This window comes from Centrocercus urophasianus, unplaced genomic scaffold (assembly GCF_019232065.1).
Source record: "Centrocercus urophasianus isolate 14NV4802_14NV808 unplaced genomic scaffold, USGS_Curo_1.0 seq_31, whole genome shotgun sequence".
In the NCBI taxonomy this organism is placed as follows: Eukaryota; Metazoa; Chordata; class Aves; order Galliformes; family Phasianidae; genus Centrocercus; species Centrocercus urophasianus.
The window spans coordinates 7,717,293-7,734,647 of NW_024884878.1; the positions used below are offsets into that span (position 1 = coordinate 7,717,293).

Sequence of the window (17,355 nt, forward strand, 5' to 3'; positions counted from 1 at the left end):
AAAATTGTTACAGAGCATGCAGAGAGGGGCTGTGAACATGGGGCATGGTTCAAGATTTCGGCCACAACAACCCCAGGCGACGCTACAGGCTTGGGGCGGTGTGGCTGGAGGACTGCGTAGAGGAAATGGACCTGGGGGTATTGATTGATGCTCGGCTGAACAGGAGCCAGCAGTGTGCCCAGGTGGCCAAGAAGGCCAATGGCATCCTGGCTTGCATCAGGAACAGTGTTGCAAGCAGGAGCAGAGAGGTGATTGTTCCCCTGTATTCAGCACTGGTGAGGCCGCACCTCGAGTACTGTGTCCAGTTTTGGGCCCCTCACTGCAAGAAAGATATTGAAGCCCTGGAACGTGTTCAAAGGAGGGCAACAAAGCTGGTGAGGGGTCTGGAGCACAGGCCATATGAGGAGAGGCTGAAGGAGCTGGGAATGTTCAGCCTGGAGAAGAGGAGCTCAGGGGAGACCTCATTGCTCTCTATAACTTCCTGAAGGGAGGTTGCAGTGAGCTGGGGGTCGGCCTCTTCTCTCGTGTCATCAGTGATAGGACCAGGGGGAATGGTTTCAGGCTACGGCAGGGGAGATTCAGGCTGGACATGAGGAAGTATTACTTTTCAGAAAGGGTGGTCAGGCACTGCAATGGATGCCCAGGGAGGTGGTGGAGTCACCGAGCCTGGGGGTGTTCAAGGAAAGGCTGGATGTTGTGTTGAGGGACATGGTTTAGTGGGAGCTATTGGGAATAGGTGAACGGTTGGACTGGGTGATCTTTTAGGTCTTTTCCAACCTTGTGATTCTATGATTCTATGATTCTAAGAAGTGTGAGGAGCAGCTGAGGTCCTTGGTTTACTCAGCGCAGCGGAGGCTGAGGGGAGGCCTCGTGGCCTCTGCTCTCATCACAGCATGGGGATGGCAGAGCTGGTCAGCAGGGTGGGTTAGGAAAAGGCTCTTTGGCAGAGGATGGTAGGTAGGGAGCAGGCTCCCCAGGGCTGTGTTCACAGCCCCAAGGCTGTTGTTACTCAAGAAGCATTTGGACAACACTCTCAGGTAGAGGGCTTGAATTCTGTTAGTTTAAAACCAAAAAGTGAGCTTTACCCATGAAAACAACAGGATGTACCACCACCACCATCATCAGCCACTGAGAAACAGGACAAAACACTGCAGCTGAGAGCTAAGTAATGTGCTGAATTTTAGAGGAAGACATTAGAAAGCAATTGAAACCAATTTAAAGCATGAGAAGCTTTGGCAACAAATGACACAGAAACGGACAGTAAAGATCAAAACCATACAGATATCACAGTTAAAACTGGAGAGGAATAAAACGCCAATAAACTTGTTAAATCAGTATCTTTATTTATATAAAGTATTTGATCAGTGTGCTGAACCTGCCATCAGAGGCTGTTTTGCTACTTTTAGTAAAAATAAACATTTGAAAAAATTATCTTGGAGAACATATCCAGTATCCAAGCTTATTTTCTTGTAATCACGGTTTTTCGTAACTATTGCAACTAATCTAACAACGGGTGCTCTTAGGAGGAAGGGAATGGTACCTCACATAGAATATCCCCAGAAGTTTATTTCCTGCAAGTGGCAGCGAGGTTTCTAAAATGCATCAGAACACCTAAACTCAGCTTGTGCCATAGCAGCGTGGTACAAAACCTAAGTCTATTCCACTCGCTTCATCCTTCCCCATGAACATCCCTGCAACATCAGCTGAGAATTATCTGCTTTTCACAGCACACAGCAAGCCAGTTTAAGTACCCAGATGGCCAGAGTTTAACTCTCAGAAGTTACTGCAGTAACAGTGAAGAACTTGTATCACAGATTTGTTTGAGGTAACTGAATCAACAAGATGAGAATGAAAACCCGGCTGCAGAATGTATTGCTACGTGGACCAACACTAGTCACAATTACGAGGCTATGATATTTAAAAGGGACACTGTCAACCAAGTCGTTTTGTCTGGACATGGAGTTATTGGAGATTACGTACTGGAGAGTGCAAATTTCATTTTCAAGTTCAATTTCTGCATACAGCTACCTCTTACAGAACCCTAGGCAGCCAATATTGACCTTCTGAGTAACTTGCATAGCAACAGGGAGAAAGCATTAATTGCTGAAAAGACTGAAATCAATGGAAGCTGTTAAGGCATCAGCTGGAAGCTCCTTTTTTTTTTTTTTTTTTTTTTTCCCCAATGACTAAAGTTGAGAGTGTCCCTTTGAAAAGTTTTTGTTACAACAGAAGATAATTGATTTTGATTCCATTATTACAAGAAAGCTACCAATAGAATGACTTATAATTGTTAAATATCAATTAGCATTATACACGCATTCAACTGATTTGTAAAGGAAGTAGCAGCAACATGGGATTCTAGAAAGTTGAGTTTCTGCAGGATTTATTGGAACTATTATGAAGGTATGGGCAAATACATTGTGACTTTACATTACTTTAAGAGTAGCTTATGGTAACTATAAACATTACTGAAAATGCCTGCTCACAGTCCTTACTCTTCTGGTCTGAGCACAGGTTTGCCAGGATAATCACAGTGCAGCTCGACTCAGAAAAATGAGAGCATTGTATGCCTTGGCATGTTCTACATAAAGTCTGCTCAGTTTGCAGATGGAAGGACAGTTTTTTTGTGATCACCAGTACAATAAACTGAGATTGAAATATTAAACCTAATGAAATAGACACAGATATATTTCAGAACAAAACATCAAGGACATCATTATACAATGCTGTCACTGTTTTGCACATTCTCTGAATATAACTTAGTTCAGAGGTTGCATAAAACTAATGCATGTATACAAGCAGCTGTAAGCCCAGGTTGGTTTCAGCTGCTTCTCTGAAGGAGTGTGCTGAGGATAACTCCCGTTGTCTTCCTTGTTTAATAGGAGCAGAAGTTATTAGAATCACTGAGCAGACAGGACACACGTTGGCAAGTCTGTTCTGTAAGGCGAAGTCGCTTCTCATCAGTCGCTTTTCTGGTCCATCATTGTACTTAAACTGTTCTAATACCAATTTTGATCTTAATCTACAACTAAGAGTAGTGGAAGAACAATCACAAGTGAACCACCGAACAGCTGTACCAGTTTGAAATGCTGTCGTGTTTTTTCGTGGTGGAGTATTCACATTCTTTTTTTTATTGCACAATTCGAAAATTCAGGTTATGTGCATAAAAACCTTCCTAGTGTTTCCACTGCAACTTGTGAAACATACATTTTAAATGACCTTAATGCAATTTACAAAATCTTTTTAAATGATCTTATATTTTTAAGATAAAAGCATCCTGAGAACGTTACAAAGTTCATTTTACAAGCCCTTCACTTCTACTATGCTTTATTTATCCCCATAGTTCCTAATCTGACAAGTTTATTTTACATTTGTTGTCTTGGTGCTCTATTTCACAAAATATCTTTTAGTACAAAGTACACCACTGGCATTCAAGTAACCCAGCCTTATATCTAGTTTACAAATTAAACCTCCGTCGAACTCTCAAGTTCTGAAACAGACCAGGAAAAATAAACCAAAATACAGATTCGATATTTTGGTCAAACACTTAAGTTATGCAGTTTAATATTTTGGCAATAAAATAAAATGAAATAAAATAAAAATTAAAAAAAAAAAAAGTATCCTTTTCAGCAGTACTCTGCTGATTTTTTTATTCCCCTTTTTTACTTCTGTAAAGTACTTAGGAAAAGCAGACAAACAAAAATGTTAAGTGCTAAGAATGAGCTGAGTATCTTTGGGCTAAATAAAGTCTTACTGGAAAAAAATGTAAAAAATAAATTAGTATTTCTTTTCCTCTACAGACATGCAAATAAATACTCTTTGAGGAGATTCTAATGCAGTATTCTAAAGTTGTATCTTCCCGTACTTTTTCATCAAACTAAAGCCTCACAAATAATCTTGACAATTTTAATAGGAAGATAATCCATTAATATGTACATATTTTTGTAAAGGGAGTGTTTAGGGTTAAAAATATATTTCTCTTTTAAAAGCTAAGTCTGCCATCCTGATGGCAGTGAGTCAAGCTATGGAACAGAAGAAAAGTCACAGAACATTCTTCAGTTTCTCATACCCTAGATCATAGGAAAGAGACCAAGTGAATTAAGGAGGTAAACAGCCTGGATTCCAGGAACAGAGACAGACAGTGGCTCACATTAATGTCTGCATGGCCAGTTTCTGATACAGTAGGGGTATCTAGTAAAATAGACTGCTTCTTTCTCACACAAAGGTATAAGTTTTTATTGTTGGCCAACTACACAAGAAGAGACACAGCTAAGGTTGCCACAGTGAGAGAATAACATTATCTACGGTTCCTATCTGGACCTACTTTCAGAAAAAGGCCAGGTGTTGAACACAGGCTATGTGCAGATCGTACACTCCAGGCAGGAACATAACTACCTAAAAGGAAGAGTAAACCACCTCAGAAACATCTTACGTATATTATAAACAGGTAATTCAGAGTCCTGTATGTATTTTAGGCAACAATCAGAATCTGAAGTGACTGAAAGATCTAAGTAATAAATATATAAAATAAAAAAAAAGTACCTTTGTGGCACAAGCTGTCATTGTACATCTGCTTTGTTGACTAGTTTCAGGAAAAATATTTTCAGGGATGGCAGAAGTTAAATGTTACACACTGCATTGAGAAAAAATATTACATCATGAATTTGACATCACTTTTTAACACTTCATTAAATGGGCTGAATCTATCAGGCAAGATCCTCATCTTTACTGTTCCATCAGCACCACAGGAGAGTATGTGATTTGCTGGTCCTGTTTCAATTTGCATGACTCCTGTCCCAATATTTCTGAAGAGAGACTGTCGAGAATGCTCATTGATGAAAGTGTGCAGAAGATTAAACGTAGACAGACTCCATACCTGAAAAAGCATCAAAACATTAAGCTCCCATAATAATTACTAATAATTACCAGGATCTTAAAGCTCACTAGTGATGAGTCATGGAAAAATTGAACTAGAGTACATTTTGTATTGATCTTTCTCACACTAAATATGAGAGAAAAGGTATGCAGCAATCCATAATGACATGGTTATAGAATATTAATATTCATTTCCTATAATAAGGTAATATTAACTAAAGTGGACTGTGAGGTAAGAACAATATTTCTAAACAAAAGTAGTATATGTGAAAGTCAGGGTTCAGAACTGAACATGACATCTGACCATTCCACATTCAAGTGCAGTAGGGTTTCACGTGTGCTTTTATTATTAAGATTACACAGTCTCATGATCTTCACTTCTTCGCTCCCTGTTCCCCATTAATACCTTTATGTTGCCTTCAGCAGATCCCGTGACAAAATACTCTTCTGTAGGATCGACAGCAATTGCTTTGACTTGAGAGTCATGGCTTTGGAGTAACTGTTGCTGCTGCTTTTGGCGAAGGTCAATTATACACGTAAAGCCTTTTCTCCCTCCAGAGATTAGCAGCTGATGTTTTGGAGCATATGCTAGAACAGTTGCTCCACTATCATGACAGACAAAAGCTGAAAGCCAAAGCAAAGCAATTTAAGTGAACACGTTGTACTAATATTACTTTGCCATCAGTTTCTAAAGATCAGGATGGTAAAAACAATGGCTTTGAAGCTGTAATGCAACTGATCACAACCTGCTAAACTTCATTCAGTACCACATACATGCAAACCAAGACTTGTATGAGACATCCTGAAGTTGCAGTAGTCACAAATGAATAAATTACTATATGTATGGAAAGAAATATCCTCCTTATCCCTACAAGCTATTAAGCCTTGACCAGAAACAAGTCCTTTTCAAACTCTTTAATAATTATTTCAAAGCAAGTTTCCTCCTGAGTTACCAGATATGTTTACACATTTATTGGGGTGTGCTTACTCCTCCAAATGAGTAGATTTAGTAAAAGATGACAGTTACCAGAGCAAAATTCAGTATGTCTGAGACTAGATGCTGTAAGTCCTAATATGTGACATATAATATTTGTACTTAAGAGTTCATAGGCTTCTCTTAATCTGTGTTTAGAAATTTCATGCTCCATATAAATATGCCTAAGCAGTCAAACTTACCAGGAGTTCATGTGACTCTCTAAGCCTAAACCTCCATTTCAGATATTCAAATTCAGTTCTTTTTCACAGCAGCAAAGTAATAGTAATAAAATCAGTGCAACAAAGCATTTATTACATCTGAAGAAGCATACTTACAGAAACAGTTCTTATTTACATGTTTTAAACATTGCACAGTGTATTTGGCATAACGCAAAATAAAAATGACATAGAACTGCACAGTCTTTGAAAGCAAAAATGTGCTGTCTGTTTAAAAGAAACAGAGCACTAAGAGCATCCTTAAAATTAGACTCTGAAAGTAACTACATGATTATGAAATCTTGTTTGCATATTGTTTGTCAAACATATTCCTTAAAAAAGAAAACAAAAAGCAATGTCAATTTCCTAGGAGATTTGTGTGCATTTAACCTCAGAGAACTGTGAGTTCAGAAAACTTCATAACCATGGCTTTTCAGGGTAGAATTTTCACAGAGGCAATGAAATACATAACAGCTCCTAAAAAACATTCATATTTTCCAGATACACCTGGAAAGGCCTAATGCTGTCTTTATGGTACCATTAGTGTTGAGTGGGGCCTCTGACTTAAACAAAGACAACCACAGGAAGCCGGAGTTAGAACATGGATGCATATCCATGCAGACTTAGAAAGTCTGTTTCAAAATACTGTTTTTACAGTTTCATAATCTTCTTTATTGTCTTCTGAATATGCTAATCACAACAAACAAGACTCACTCCATCTTTAAGACTGAAGCATTTAGATTTCTGGTTTTCAGGGATTGTGCTTGCAGTACAAAGATATAAGAAATGGCAAGAAACCATTCACATAGAGCCATGATATTTCTCAAGAATCTCTTCTTAGATTACAGCTAATGCAGGATGAAGAAAGTTGTTTTATTGTTTGTATTAGAATTATCCCAATAACTTCGCCATGAGTGCAGATCTCCTATTTCATTTTTATTTTTACACCAATCAAATATTTTCCTTGATGTATTTTACTTACCATGCACCAGACTATTGGTGGGGGAGACCAACGTATCCCAAAGACAAATATTTCTGTATGGAAAAAAAGAAGTTTTAATTAAGTGAGTAATGCTACCAAGTATTTTGAATACTTGAATGAAGTCACAGGAACCACAAAGAAATTGTTTCAGGGATACAGCACTGTAAACAAGCTTATAAAATTAGTATCTTCGGGCAGACTCTAAATAACTTTCATTGGTAAACATACCTTTCTACTACTGGTTATTATGTTTACAGATTCATATTGAGATTACAAGCTTTTGTAGCTGCATTCATTCGAATGTTAGCTACTCCTGATATTTCTTAATCCAAACTTATTTTAAGTGTTCTCCAAAGAGCTATGCAAGTCTACCTAAATCTATCAATAAAACTTTAAGACAGACTCATAGGGAACATGAACAGAGGCTTTGTGCTTCCCTGTAAGATCACCTTTAGCATGGAAATGTAGGTGCAAACACTGTGTACCCCAAAAGAAAGAGGCAGGAGTATGAATGTTGCTGTTAAATTGCATAAGGAGAACCACCAGAAAGCTGAAGCTAGACATGGGAAGGGGGGGAAAGAAAACATGGCACCATATTTCTATATGTTATCAGAGCAATATTTAGTAAGTTCTTACCTGTTGTCAGAAGACAAGCCAGCTGTGGCTATCAAAGATGATGAACTGATGAAAACAAAGTCATTGGCTGTTTTGTTATGGCACTGCCAGGTCTGAGAAAGGGCAGTTTATAAATCATTAATCACAGAGACACAGATTTACTGTCAATATGAAAGCTTAAACTTGCACAGGAAGGTGGGTTCTTTTGAATATGGTTTAAAGAACACAGGATATGAGACTGCATGTATGCCTTCTGAAACTGTTGATTTTTCAGGGCAGTACATTTCCAGTCCTGATTTACTGATGCTCAATTCACAGCTGACAATTACTGATAATTTTATGGAACATTAAGGTTATTTCACCTATGACATTGCATTTTCTACGCTCCAGCTTTAATGGTATAATGGGAGCTTGACAAATTGTCAAATAGATTACAGAATGGTAACAATGCACTATTAAAAACTGATTAATACTGGTTATCAGAACAATCCCTGCCCAGTCTTAATATGTCTGAAGAGGTAAGAAAACAAAAAAGCACAACAGAATTTTATGGAAGCAAGTTTAGTTTTCCACTTACCAAATACGGTTTTGGTGAGGTCCCTGTAAGAGGGCAACATTTCCAATTTGTTTGATACAAACTTATATATCCATCAGCATCAACAACTCCAAACTGAAATGAGATATAAATTGTAAATATGCATGTATTTGTTACACAGAAAATACTCTCACAATTCAGAGAAACTCCTTCGAATTTGGAGAAAATGGCATGTCAGTTAATTTACAACTTTCTGTCATGAGAGTAAAGTAAACACAAAGCATTCTGTCAGTTACCTTATTTCCTTGATAATTGAACCTCATCCGAGTTACCCTTGAGTTGCCACCAGAGCGAAAACATGTGATTTGCTGTGCATGACCCCATTCAAACATTCTTACGCTGCCATCTTGAGCACCTGTCAGATCTGCAATAGAAAACAGTTAACTGACCTTTCTCAACATCAGCAGGAAGATTTCTTCTAAAATCTTAGCAAGACTTGCACCAGCTCACACAATCTTCCAAATTGCTGAAGCCACAGCATCGGCCACAGTACATAGCATGACTGTAGGATTATCAACTTACTGATGAAGCTTAAACCCTGGCTGTTCACACATTATTGAGCTGTACCTACTAATTACTTAAGAATTGTATTGAGATGGCACTGAAATATGAAATTTAGAGCTACTGATACAGCTTTATCATTCTATCTTTCATGCAAGTCAAAATAAAGGAAAACAATATTCATTTGATTTAAAAAAAGATCTCTTTTTTGCAAAGGCTGTTCTACAATATACAGTCTTCAGTTAAAGAAACACAAAGCTGAACTTACAATATGGTAATGTTGGATGAGAAGCCATTCTTCTGACATTATTAATAGCCTTCTTGAGCATCTGTTCAATAAAATAATAGAAAGCAATTAACATAGTACCACCTAACAAAAGCTTACTGAATATGAATAATTAATCATGTCAGATGATTTGCTTCCTATCAGAATTCCTACTGAAAGCAAGTACTGCTTTCAGAAATTCAGAAGACAGTTTCTTCCAAGACTAGCATAGATGTTAATACTTTTGCAGCTTTATATACTGTGGCAAATATTAATTTTTTGCTTCAGAGACTTATGGATCCAAGTACAAACACTCCTTAGGCTGCAATCTTACCTCTTTTCTTGCCAATTCCTTTCTGATTCCATTAAATTTATTGGAATATTCCTGAATATTGTAAGATAAGCAAGAGAGAGGCAGAAGCATGTAAAGAAAGAGGTAAACAAACTTTAACAGAAGTAAAAAATAGGAGGGAAGATATTAGTTCAAGTCTAGTTAATGTACTGTAATTGATTGAAAAGTAACTTATTTATTACTATTTGAAGCCTAGAATAAGCAAAATACCTAGTAATTGTTAAATCAAGTATTATTTAAAAGCATTTAATAATTTTCCAAGTATACCTCCAATAGATTTTCATTTTGTTCCTAAGTTCCAAAACTTTTGCTCCTAAAGTGACTTCACTTCCTAAATTCAACACTTTTGTCCATGAATTCCACAACTCTTCTTTGGGTAAGACACACTACCAGGAATTCTGTTTTTCCAGATTGGTTTAACCTCTCTCTGTCAAGAGTTCAGTACACAAAGAGGACTGGAGACATTAGACAAGGAAGATTAAGAAGTCATGCAAGTGAGAAGTCCAATCCACAAAACCCTGGCTGCAAAGACAATGCGGGTATTTTTCATCAGGGAAACGCATCTGGATTTTCCGTGCATGTCTCTTCCCCTTGCTGTATCTCAAGATTGTGCTTTCATTCTTTTATTTCCTGCCTTAATTTATTTCCTTCTGTTTTTTTTCTGGACCTTTTTTTTTTTGGTTGGTTTGTTCTGTTGTTTGTTTTCTTTGGTTGTTTCAATTAGCAGGATAACTGCTATCTTCTAATCCTTTGACTGTATTTTGGAAGCAGATTCAGATCATTCCATTTTCAAAGCTTCAATATTTCTTTAAGGGAAAGCCTTATGCCTCTCAGTCATCCAAATTTATTTTAAAACAATACATAAGGACAAACTTTTAAAATATGAGGGTTTTTTTGTTCATTTGTTTTCTATAATTACTTAAAATCACAAATGAAAAAAAACCTTAAAAAGTCCTGGTAAAACAATGGGGACTAAAGCAACCCATTAGCAACCCATAAGACAAGATGTTAGAAGACAATACTCTTCAAACAGTAGCATGTACACCTATCAAATACTCTCTAAATTCTCTGTTTATTTCCTTACGTAAGTGAAAAAATAATGTTTAGGTTATTCAGGCTTACTCTACTTCTCCACCAAAATAAATAGGTTGACCTGTTTCACTGATGATAACTTTAACCCAGAAGTCAATGGAAAGCTTGCTTAATTCAACAGACAAATAGATATTACTATCTCCTAATCTGTATTTTTTCTATACCTTTTTTGAAAAAAGCAAGCTTGCAGAGGCCTGTCTTTCAAAGACTATGCTAACACAAATCCCTGGTACAGCACCTCCAATTTAGAAGACAAATGCATATCCTTTAACTATCAGTGTAATTAACACTTAATACTGCTAGTTCTGTTTCCCCTGCAAAGCAGCTGATGGCTGGAGTTGGGTGCTTTGTGACTGAATAATTTAAAAAAATATATATTTGACACTTGGCTGATAAACAGTGACAAATATTTGTGCCAGTCATACCAGCTTGAAAGACAAGCTGTTCAACAAGATGCCAAGTTTTTTTTTAGTAGCAACAGGATGTTGTCTTTGGTGAAGCTGATTTTCCTCTAGATTTCAGTAACACCATTTTCTCCCAAGAATCCCTATATCTTCCTCCATTTACTTTGTCCTTCATTCAGTACCTTTGTAACCTCTCCCTACAGGGGAGTTGTGGCTGCATTTCCTGGTTGGTTCTCTACTCCTCTGCCAGAGTCAAACAGAATGCCAACTAAAACTTAGGTCCAAAGATTAACAACAAATGCATTCAACAGAAGCACAGACAGGTATCTTCAGGAAAGAAGGTTTTGCAACATATGAAACAGAAAGCTATATAAGAACACTTTGCATTAATAGATTATGTAACTAGTATGTTGAGGAATACAAAAACAAACTGTATATGCACACATACACTTGTAGATGTACTTATATATGGAACTGAGAGGAGAAAGTGGCAAGCCTTCCAGGAATAGTTGCAGATGACACCTGATTACGTCACCAGAGCTGGAAAACTGATAATTGGGATAAGCAGTTTCAAGATACAAGGCAGCGATGTAGGTATTGTAACAGCATTGTTTCAATGCTACTTTCTTCTTGACTCCTCCTAATATTCAAATTAAACTGTTTATATAAATTAAAAAATAACATATGGCTCTTTCATTCTACCACACTTATCAGCCTGCTCTAAGCTGTAAAAAGCTACGAAGTGCAGCCAAGTCATGAGATGTAATTCATTCAGTTATCCAAGCCAGCTGCACATCTATGTTCAGGCAGCCTGAGGGATAAAGGTGTCTGGTGTGAGCTCTTCAGCCCAGTTAAGTGTCTGCAAGTAAGCATCTTCCTGGGGACTATCAATAGGCCTGCATTGTTACATCTATGCTGCACAGCACCTAGGTAAGTGTGCACAGGACCACGTTAAGCACGCCAATAGTCAGACTAGAACTAGAATTTGATCAGAACTAAAGCTCACACAGTACCTCTTTGCTCAGGCCCAAGGTTTATTCCAGATAGAGTATCTTTGTATAAAAACAGAAGCTATCATTGTATAAGTGTCACCTTTATTATGAGAAGGATTAGTTTAGTCTTGAGGACATAACTGTGCTTTACTATGTGCTCCCCAACTCTATTTATTTTAGAAATGTCAAATAATGAAATTGATTACCTCCTGTAAAAACATTAATCAGTCAAATGGCCAAATTTAATAGAACTTCTGCAAAGTTATGTGGCAAACCACACAGCTCTTCAAAGAAAAGATGATAGAGCTGATTTCAGAGCTTTTGGGTTAAAAAAACCACATTGTTTAAAGTTACCAATATGTAGCTGAAAATACAAATGATGTTTGTAGCTGGTCCTATTTATGCAACATTGCCTTCTTTATTTTTCTTATGCAATCAGAAATCCCCATTTTTCCCAAGTTTCATTTGCTCAATTCCAGAGTTTAACTTCACTGCAAGCCTCTGCCATGCCTATGAAATGTGCTTTAGGAGTTCATTCAGTATCCTTCCTAGGAACGCCTACAGTGTAACAAAATGGCAATTTATACCAGAGTGGAAGTTGGTACTTACTTTAAAATAATATCTGGAATGCTCTGGGAATCAGAATGAAACATTAGATTTTGGTTAAGCTAAAAGCTACCTCAATATTTTAGACAAGCATTTCATGCTGATCTCTATGAATTGTCTTCTGACATCTCCTGAATTTATGCTCTTCAGAACCTGCGCTTAGCCTCAGCTGGTTTAAAAAGCAACAATTTAAGTTGTAACTTCTTCACTCAAGCTTGATTTTTAAGTAAAAATATAAAACGGCTTAGTAAAACTTCTGCTTCCTTATTTCATGTACATTAAATTAAATGCAGTATTTTAGCCTATTAATTGCATCATTATAAAAGTAACTATAAAATTATTGTAGTAAAAACGCAACATTTATGTACATGCTAATTATAAGATACAAACAGGAACACTGAGCAAACAAAAGCAGGGAAAAAGATGGACTGTATACGTCTACTCTTTCACAAGTGACTTACCACAGATGCACCCCTGCCAGTTTGTGTACTACCAAGCCAAGGCATATTAATGGGCGTGCCAGGATTACTGTGAGTATACGGAGTGGTTCCCTGAACATTTACCAGATCATCACGAGCGTGGATAACCAAGAAATCATCAGCCCTATGAATGAAATAACATTACAAGTTAGATTCCAAACAAGACTAAATACCGTGCTTTGAAACAACGACTTACGCACAGTCAAGGCGCGATGTTGGAAACAGAAACAGCATACCCTTTATTTTCTATTTCCACATCATCGTCAACCCAGGTGTAGATCTGCGTAGCCAGTATTGCAGAAACATCTAATTCCTGAATGTCATGACTCGATGCTATTGCAATGCAGTTCCGATTCGCCTGAAAAAAAAATCACACGCAACAAACAGCTCCGAAAGGACTGCTCAGGTGCCGGCTTTTGTATAGCTGTAAACTATGCACTTAATCCATATGGAACAGCAAACACTTATGCCTACAGATCTATGTATTTAAATTAGCTAAGCTATTAGCTCTTTAACAGCTATCTGGGACAGCATAGTATGTAATTTGTATTTTGTACCACTCAACCATCTCCAGTTTCTCCTTGCATCTCTCACAGGAAAATGAAGACTCAACTATCTCATACTGTGTGCTACAGTGCTTGCAACTTGTTTCCCCTTCATTCCTCCACTTAAGGCTTAAATAATTAAACAGGAGAAAGTGGACTTTTTTCCTCCTTTGCCAATGACAATAAAAACTCCTACACACAAGCTTAAAGAAAAAGCAGAGACCACTTCTCCCTTCCCTCTATCCTTTCACAATAAAAAAGGAAGATAATTTACAATATAATTCTTCAACTATTGTAAGATTATGAACTGCTTCAGAGAAGGGAGCACTAAGAATTCAGGCTGTATCAGGATAGCTTGCAAAGAACATTCACACTACCCACGAGGTCAACAAGTAGAAGATCAACAGAAATAGATTAATCAGATTCTCCCACCTCCTTTATACTCACCTTATTGACTGCAAAAGCAGTAATGATGTCAGACTCTTTGTGAATTATTCTTGCCTTGCCTCCTGGGTATCCTAAATCTGTTTCTACCTGTATTTAAAAAGTAAAGCATATTTAAGTACCAAAAAAAAAAAAAACAAAAAAATATCTACACAATATTGCTTTTTTACTGGAATTCTGAAGACTAAGCTCTACATCCTATGAATTTTCCTATTTTTTCCTCAGTTTTAATTCTAAAAAAATTATGACAGTCGCTTGTGATTATTACAGTAAATCTTGTCTGTGTGCAGTAATTTAGCTTCCTATTTCCACACTGAGATTCCCCAAGCAATACTAAAAAGACTTAACATAAGTAAATACCATGTTCATTCTCAGGTTTTTCAGGGATGCTGAAAAACTGTGAGGCTCGAACACTTGGAGGTGTCAAGTGATAACCGATGGCTGTTTTAGTAAAAAGTTAAAAAGGTAATGCCAAACACAAACGGAGAGGTGGCAACAAAAATGCAAGCCTCAATCACTAACATAAGACTTTGTACTTTCTCCAAAAAGAAACAGAATTATTTCAGAACTACTTACTACTCATTTTCTTTCTTCACTGATCTTAAAAAGATTTACTCTTGGATATTTCATATGAAAAACAGTAGAAGACAGTGCTGTCAAAGAACTGCAAATAATCTTTTTCAAGGTTTCAGAGAGAGCAGTAGCTGTTTTATACCATACAGTAGTATATCTTATCATAAGAAATAAAAATCAATATTCTGGTCATCTTACATACATAAAATCGCACAAAATTGCAGTTATAAACAGGTCCAAAAACCTGTTTTATGTAGTGAGCATATTTTCAAAAAATGCGGTTCTCTTTCAGTTGCAATGATTTGCTTACTTACGCTGTTTTACCATATAAACAATCATAACAAGACAGCCTAAGGACATCACAGGATGTTCTCATTTTTGTTGTCACTGTTTTTTTCTATGAGAAAACCTTAAGAACACAGGATTTCTAATGGTATTTGAAGGCACAGTATTATAACTTCTTAGTCTCTTGCGCTTGTCTTCAAGGAAACTTAAATGGTCTCATTTATTGCCATCTTGAAACTAAGACTCATCAGAAGTTCTCAATCTCAAACTATGATTATGCTAATAGATAAGGTTTAATTTCCAGTTTACCATTGTTGCTTCTGAGTTACCTAGCCACAGATAAAAAAAACTGTGTACTCCTTCCCACACTGCTAAGGAATTTTTCAAGTCACTTGGAAAATTCACAACCTCAGCACTTCATTTGACATAGCTATGTAATTTAATAATATGTACTGTTCTTACTTGGCTGTTTCATCTTGCTTTTTACAATATAAAGCTCATTAGAAACCAAATTTAAGATAACCAGTACAATTCAATCTCTTTTAAAACAGATTTCTTCAGTTCTTTTGCTGTGTCAGTAATTTGTTTTAAGGCATACCAGCACTATTTTGAAAAGGAAAGATTTTGTAACAGTGTATGGTCCAATTAATTTGAGCATTGGGCCTTTGTACCTTATTGACGATGGGCTCCTCCACCACAGAGTTTTTCAAGGTGTCACTATGGTCCTCTAATGACTTCACCAAGGAAAGAACAAGCAGAGAAGGAAGAGTAAAGGTAAGACATAATATGCTAGGTACCAAGGAAATCCTTAAATCCTTACTGTTTAACCTACCAAAGAAGGTACTTTCACAGTCAGTATACAATCAAAGATCGATTGTTACTGTTTTCATTGAAACAATAGAAACACATCTTGTAGTAAGAAATGCTGCAGATTTAGAGTCATAGACAAGCATTCATTAATGCTCCAGAAAGCACCCAGGCCAGCCAGGTAAGTTCACTAAAACCTTGTAAATTAACCTAAAAAATACTGCATACCCCAAATGCCATACCAACCTCATTTAAGCATCGCCTCTTTGTAAAAATATTTCTGATAAAGGTTTCCTGGACTTCTTCCTGTTTAACCAAGTACTGCCAGAGCCTCTTCACAGATAAGGCAACATGACTGTTAGATCTACAGAGCAAAGTTAAAATAAATATTCACATCTTGTTTATTCTTGAGACATCGCGATAATTCCACTCAATTCTTCGTAATACGGATCCTTTCTGCTTATTGACAATTAGTGCTTCTAATACAAGAACAATGAACGACCAACACTCTGTTCTAGGAACATATTAATAACCTGAAAGGTCCATGATGTTTTAGTTAAAAAAGAAAATCAGAAGGATTGTAACTCTGATCTGTCTTCAAACACGATGTTCATCTCTGGAAACTGTACAGCAAAGTAAAACTTGTAAATACAAATAGAGTTGCTTATGGCAGGCCAAGCCCATGAAGCCTTCAGTAAGTTTAAATCATGATTTTAAAATAATGCCAGAGAGCACATCAACTCAAGTCACTGAAGTGAAGCTTCAGACAAGCAGCAAGTGCTCCACAATAAACAACCAGACTGTCAATTCTGAAAATAAAGGTGAAAGTAAAATTGAGGCAGCAGGGATCTATATAGAAAGAGACTATTCAAGAAACTGAGAACAGTCTTCTGACAGAATATATTGCATATGGGCTATACAACTACACAATTATAATAAATATTTATTTAAACCTAGAAGATACTGATAATTTTATTCCTTCCAATGGTAGGACAATTATTTAGTAATTGAATTAAATTTTAATTGTCGTTCATCTGTAAAAACCATCTCTTAGGGCAAATTTGGTGTTCCTTATTTTAATGTTAATCAGAGTTATTCTACATAGTAACTAGTTAGAAAAGAAAATTAGAAACTCTGCCTGCTTTTTCTATGCTTGTGTTGGATCAGGCTTGCATAGATTCTGATTTGTACCCATAATTTCAGAAGGGATTACAGCAGATGCAGAAATTAGCATGACACTGCAACTGAAGTTGAGTCACATGCACTGACTACGTAATATTTGGTTCATGTTTACTACATCACTCAGCATTTATAAAAGTTAGCCTTGCCTGAATGGAGTGTTTGCAGGCTCAAGCAAAGTTTTATGGCGAAGCAATGCAGGACCAGCAGCTAGGGCATCCTCAGAAGCATGAACTGAAATATAATGTTGAGGTGGACCACCATATAGCTCAAGACGTCGGAGAAGAACTTGTTCCCAGCGCTGTAGTGTTTTCAGAACTGCATGGCATACTGGTGAGCTAACTGGAAGCTCTAGACAGATGAGTAAACAATAATGAAAAACGTAATGCTCCTTTACAAGCTTTATATAGACAATCCATAGCTGAATACTTAAGCTTATTTCAAGTATGTCCAAAAGCAGTCTTTACTGAAAGCTCATTCTGATGTTTCCAGGTATAAAAAGATAACTTTGTGATAACACTGCTAGATAAAGTATAGCCTTCCTCAAGGCTAATGTAAATTAAACAAGGAGTA

General features: G+C 36.8%; 1 protein-coding gene across 2 annotated transcripts in view; it reads right to left on the reverse strand.

Moving 5' to 3' along the window:
* Positions 1-1,322: 1,322 nt before the first annotated feature.
* The window catches only part of DMXL1 (Dmx like 1), a 72,257-nt gene continuing 56,224 nt past the window's right edge, over positions 1,323-17,355 (reverse strand). For both annotated transcript variants that reach the window (XM_042829401.1, XM_042829402.1), the window contains 13 exons: positions 16,932-17,133; positions 15,850-15,967; positions 15,468-15,530; positions 13,942-14,028; positions 13,186-13,307; positions 12,932-13,073; positions 9,028-9,088; positions 8,495-8,622; positions 8,241-8,333; positions 7,685-7,776; positions 7,049-7,101; positions 5,282-5,499; positions 1,323-4,876 (listed from right to left, as the gene is read on the reverse strand). In XM_042829401.1, coding sequence (XP_042685335.1) covers positions 4,652-4,876; positions 5,282-5,499; positions 7,049-7,101; positions 7,685-7,776; positions 8,241-8,333; positions 8,495-8,622; positions 9,028-9,088; positions 12,932-13,073; positions 13,186-13,307; positions 13,942-14,028; positions 15,468-15,530; positions 15,850-15,967; positions 16,932-17,133 — 1,604 coding nt within the window. In that variant the 3' untranslated portion in view covers positions 1,323-4,651. The remainder of the gene's footprint in view (positions 4,877-5,281; positions 5,500-7,048; positions 7,102-7,684; positions 7,777-8,240; positions 8,334-8,494; positions 8,623-9,027; positions 9,089-12,931; positions 13,074-13,185; positions 13,308-13,941; positions 14,029-15,467; positions 15,531-15,849; positions 15,968-16,931; positions 17,134-17,355) is intronic.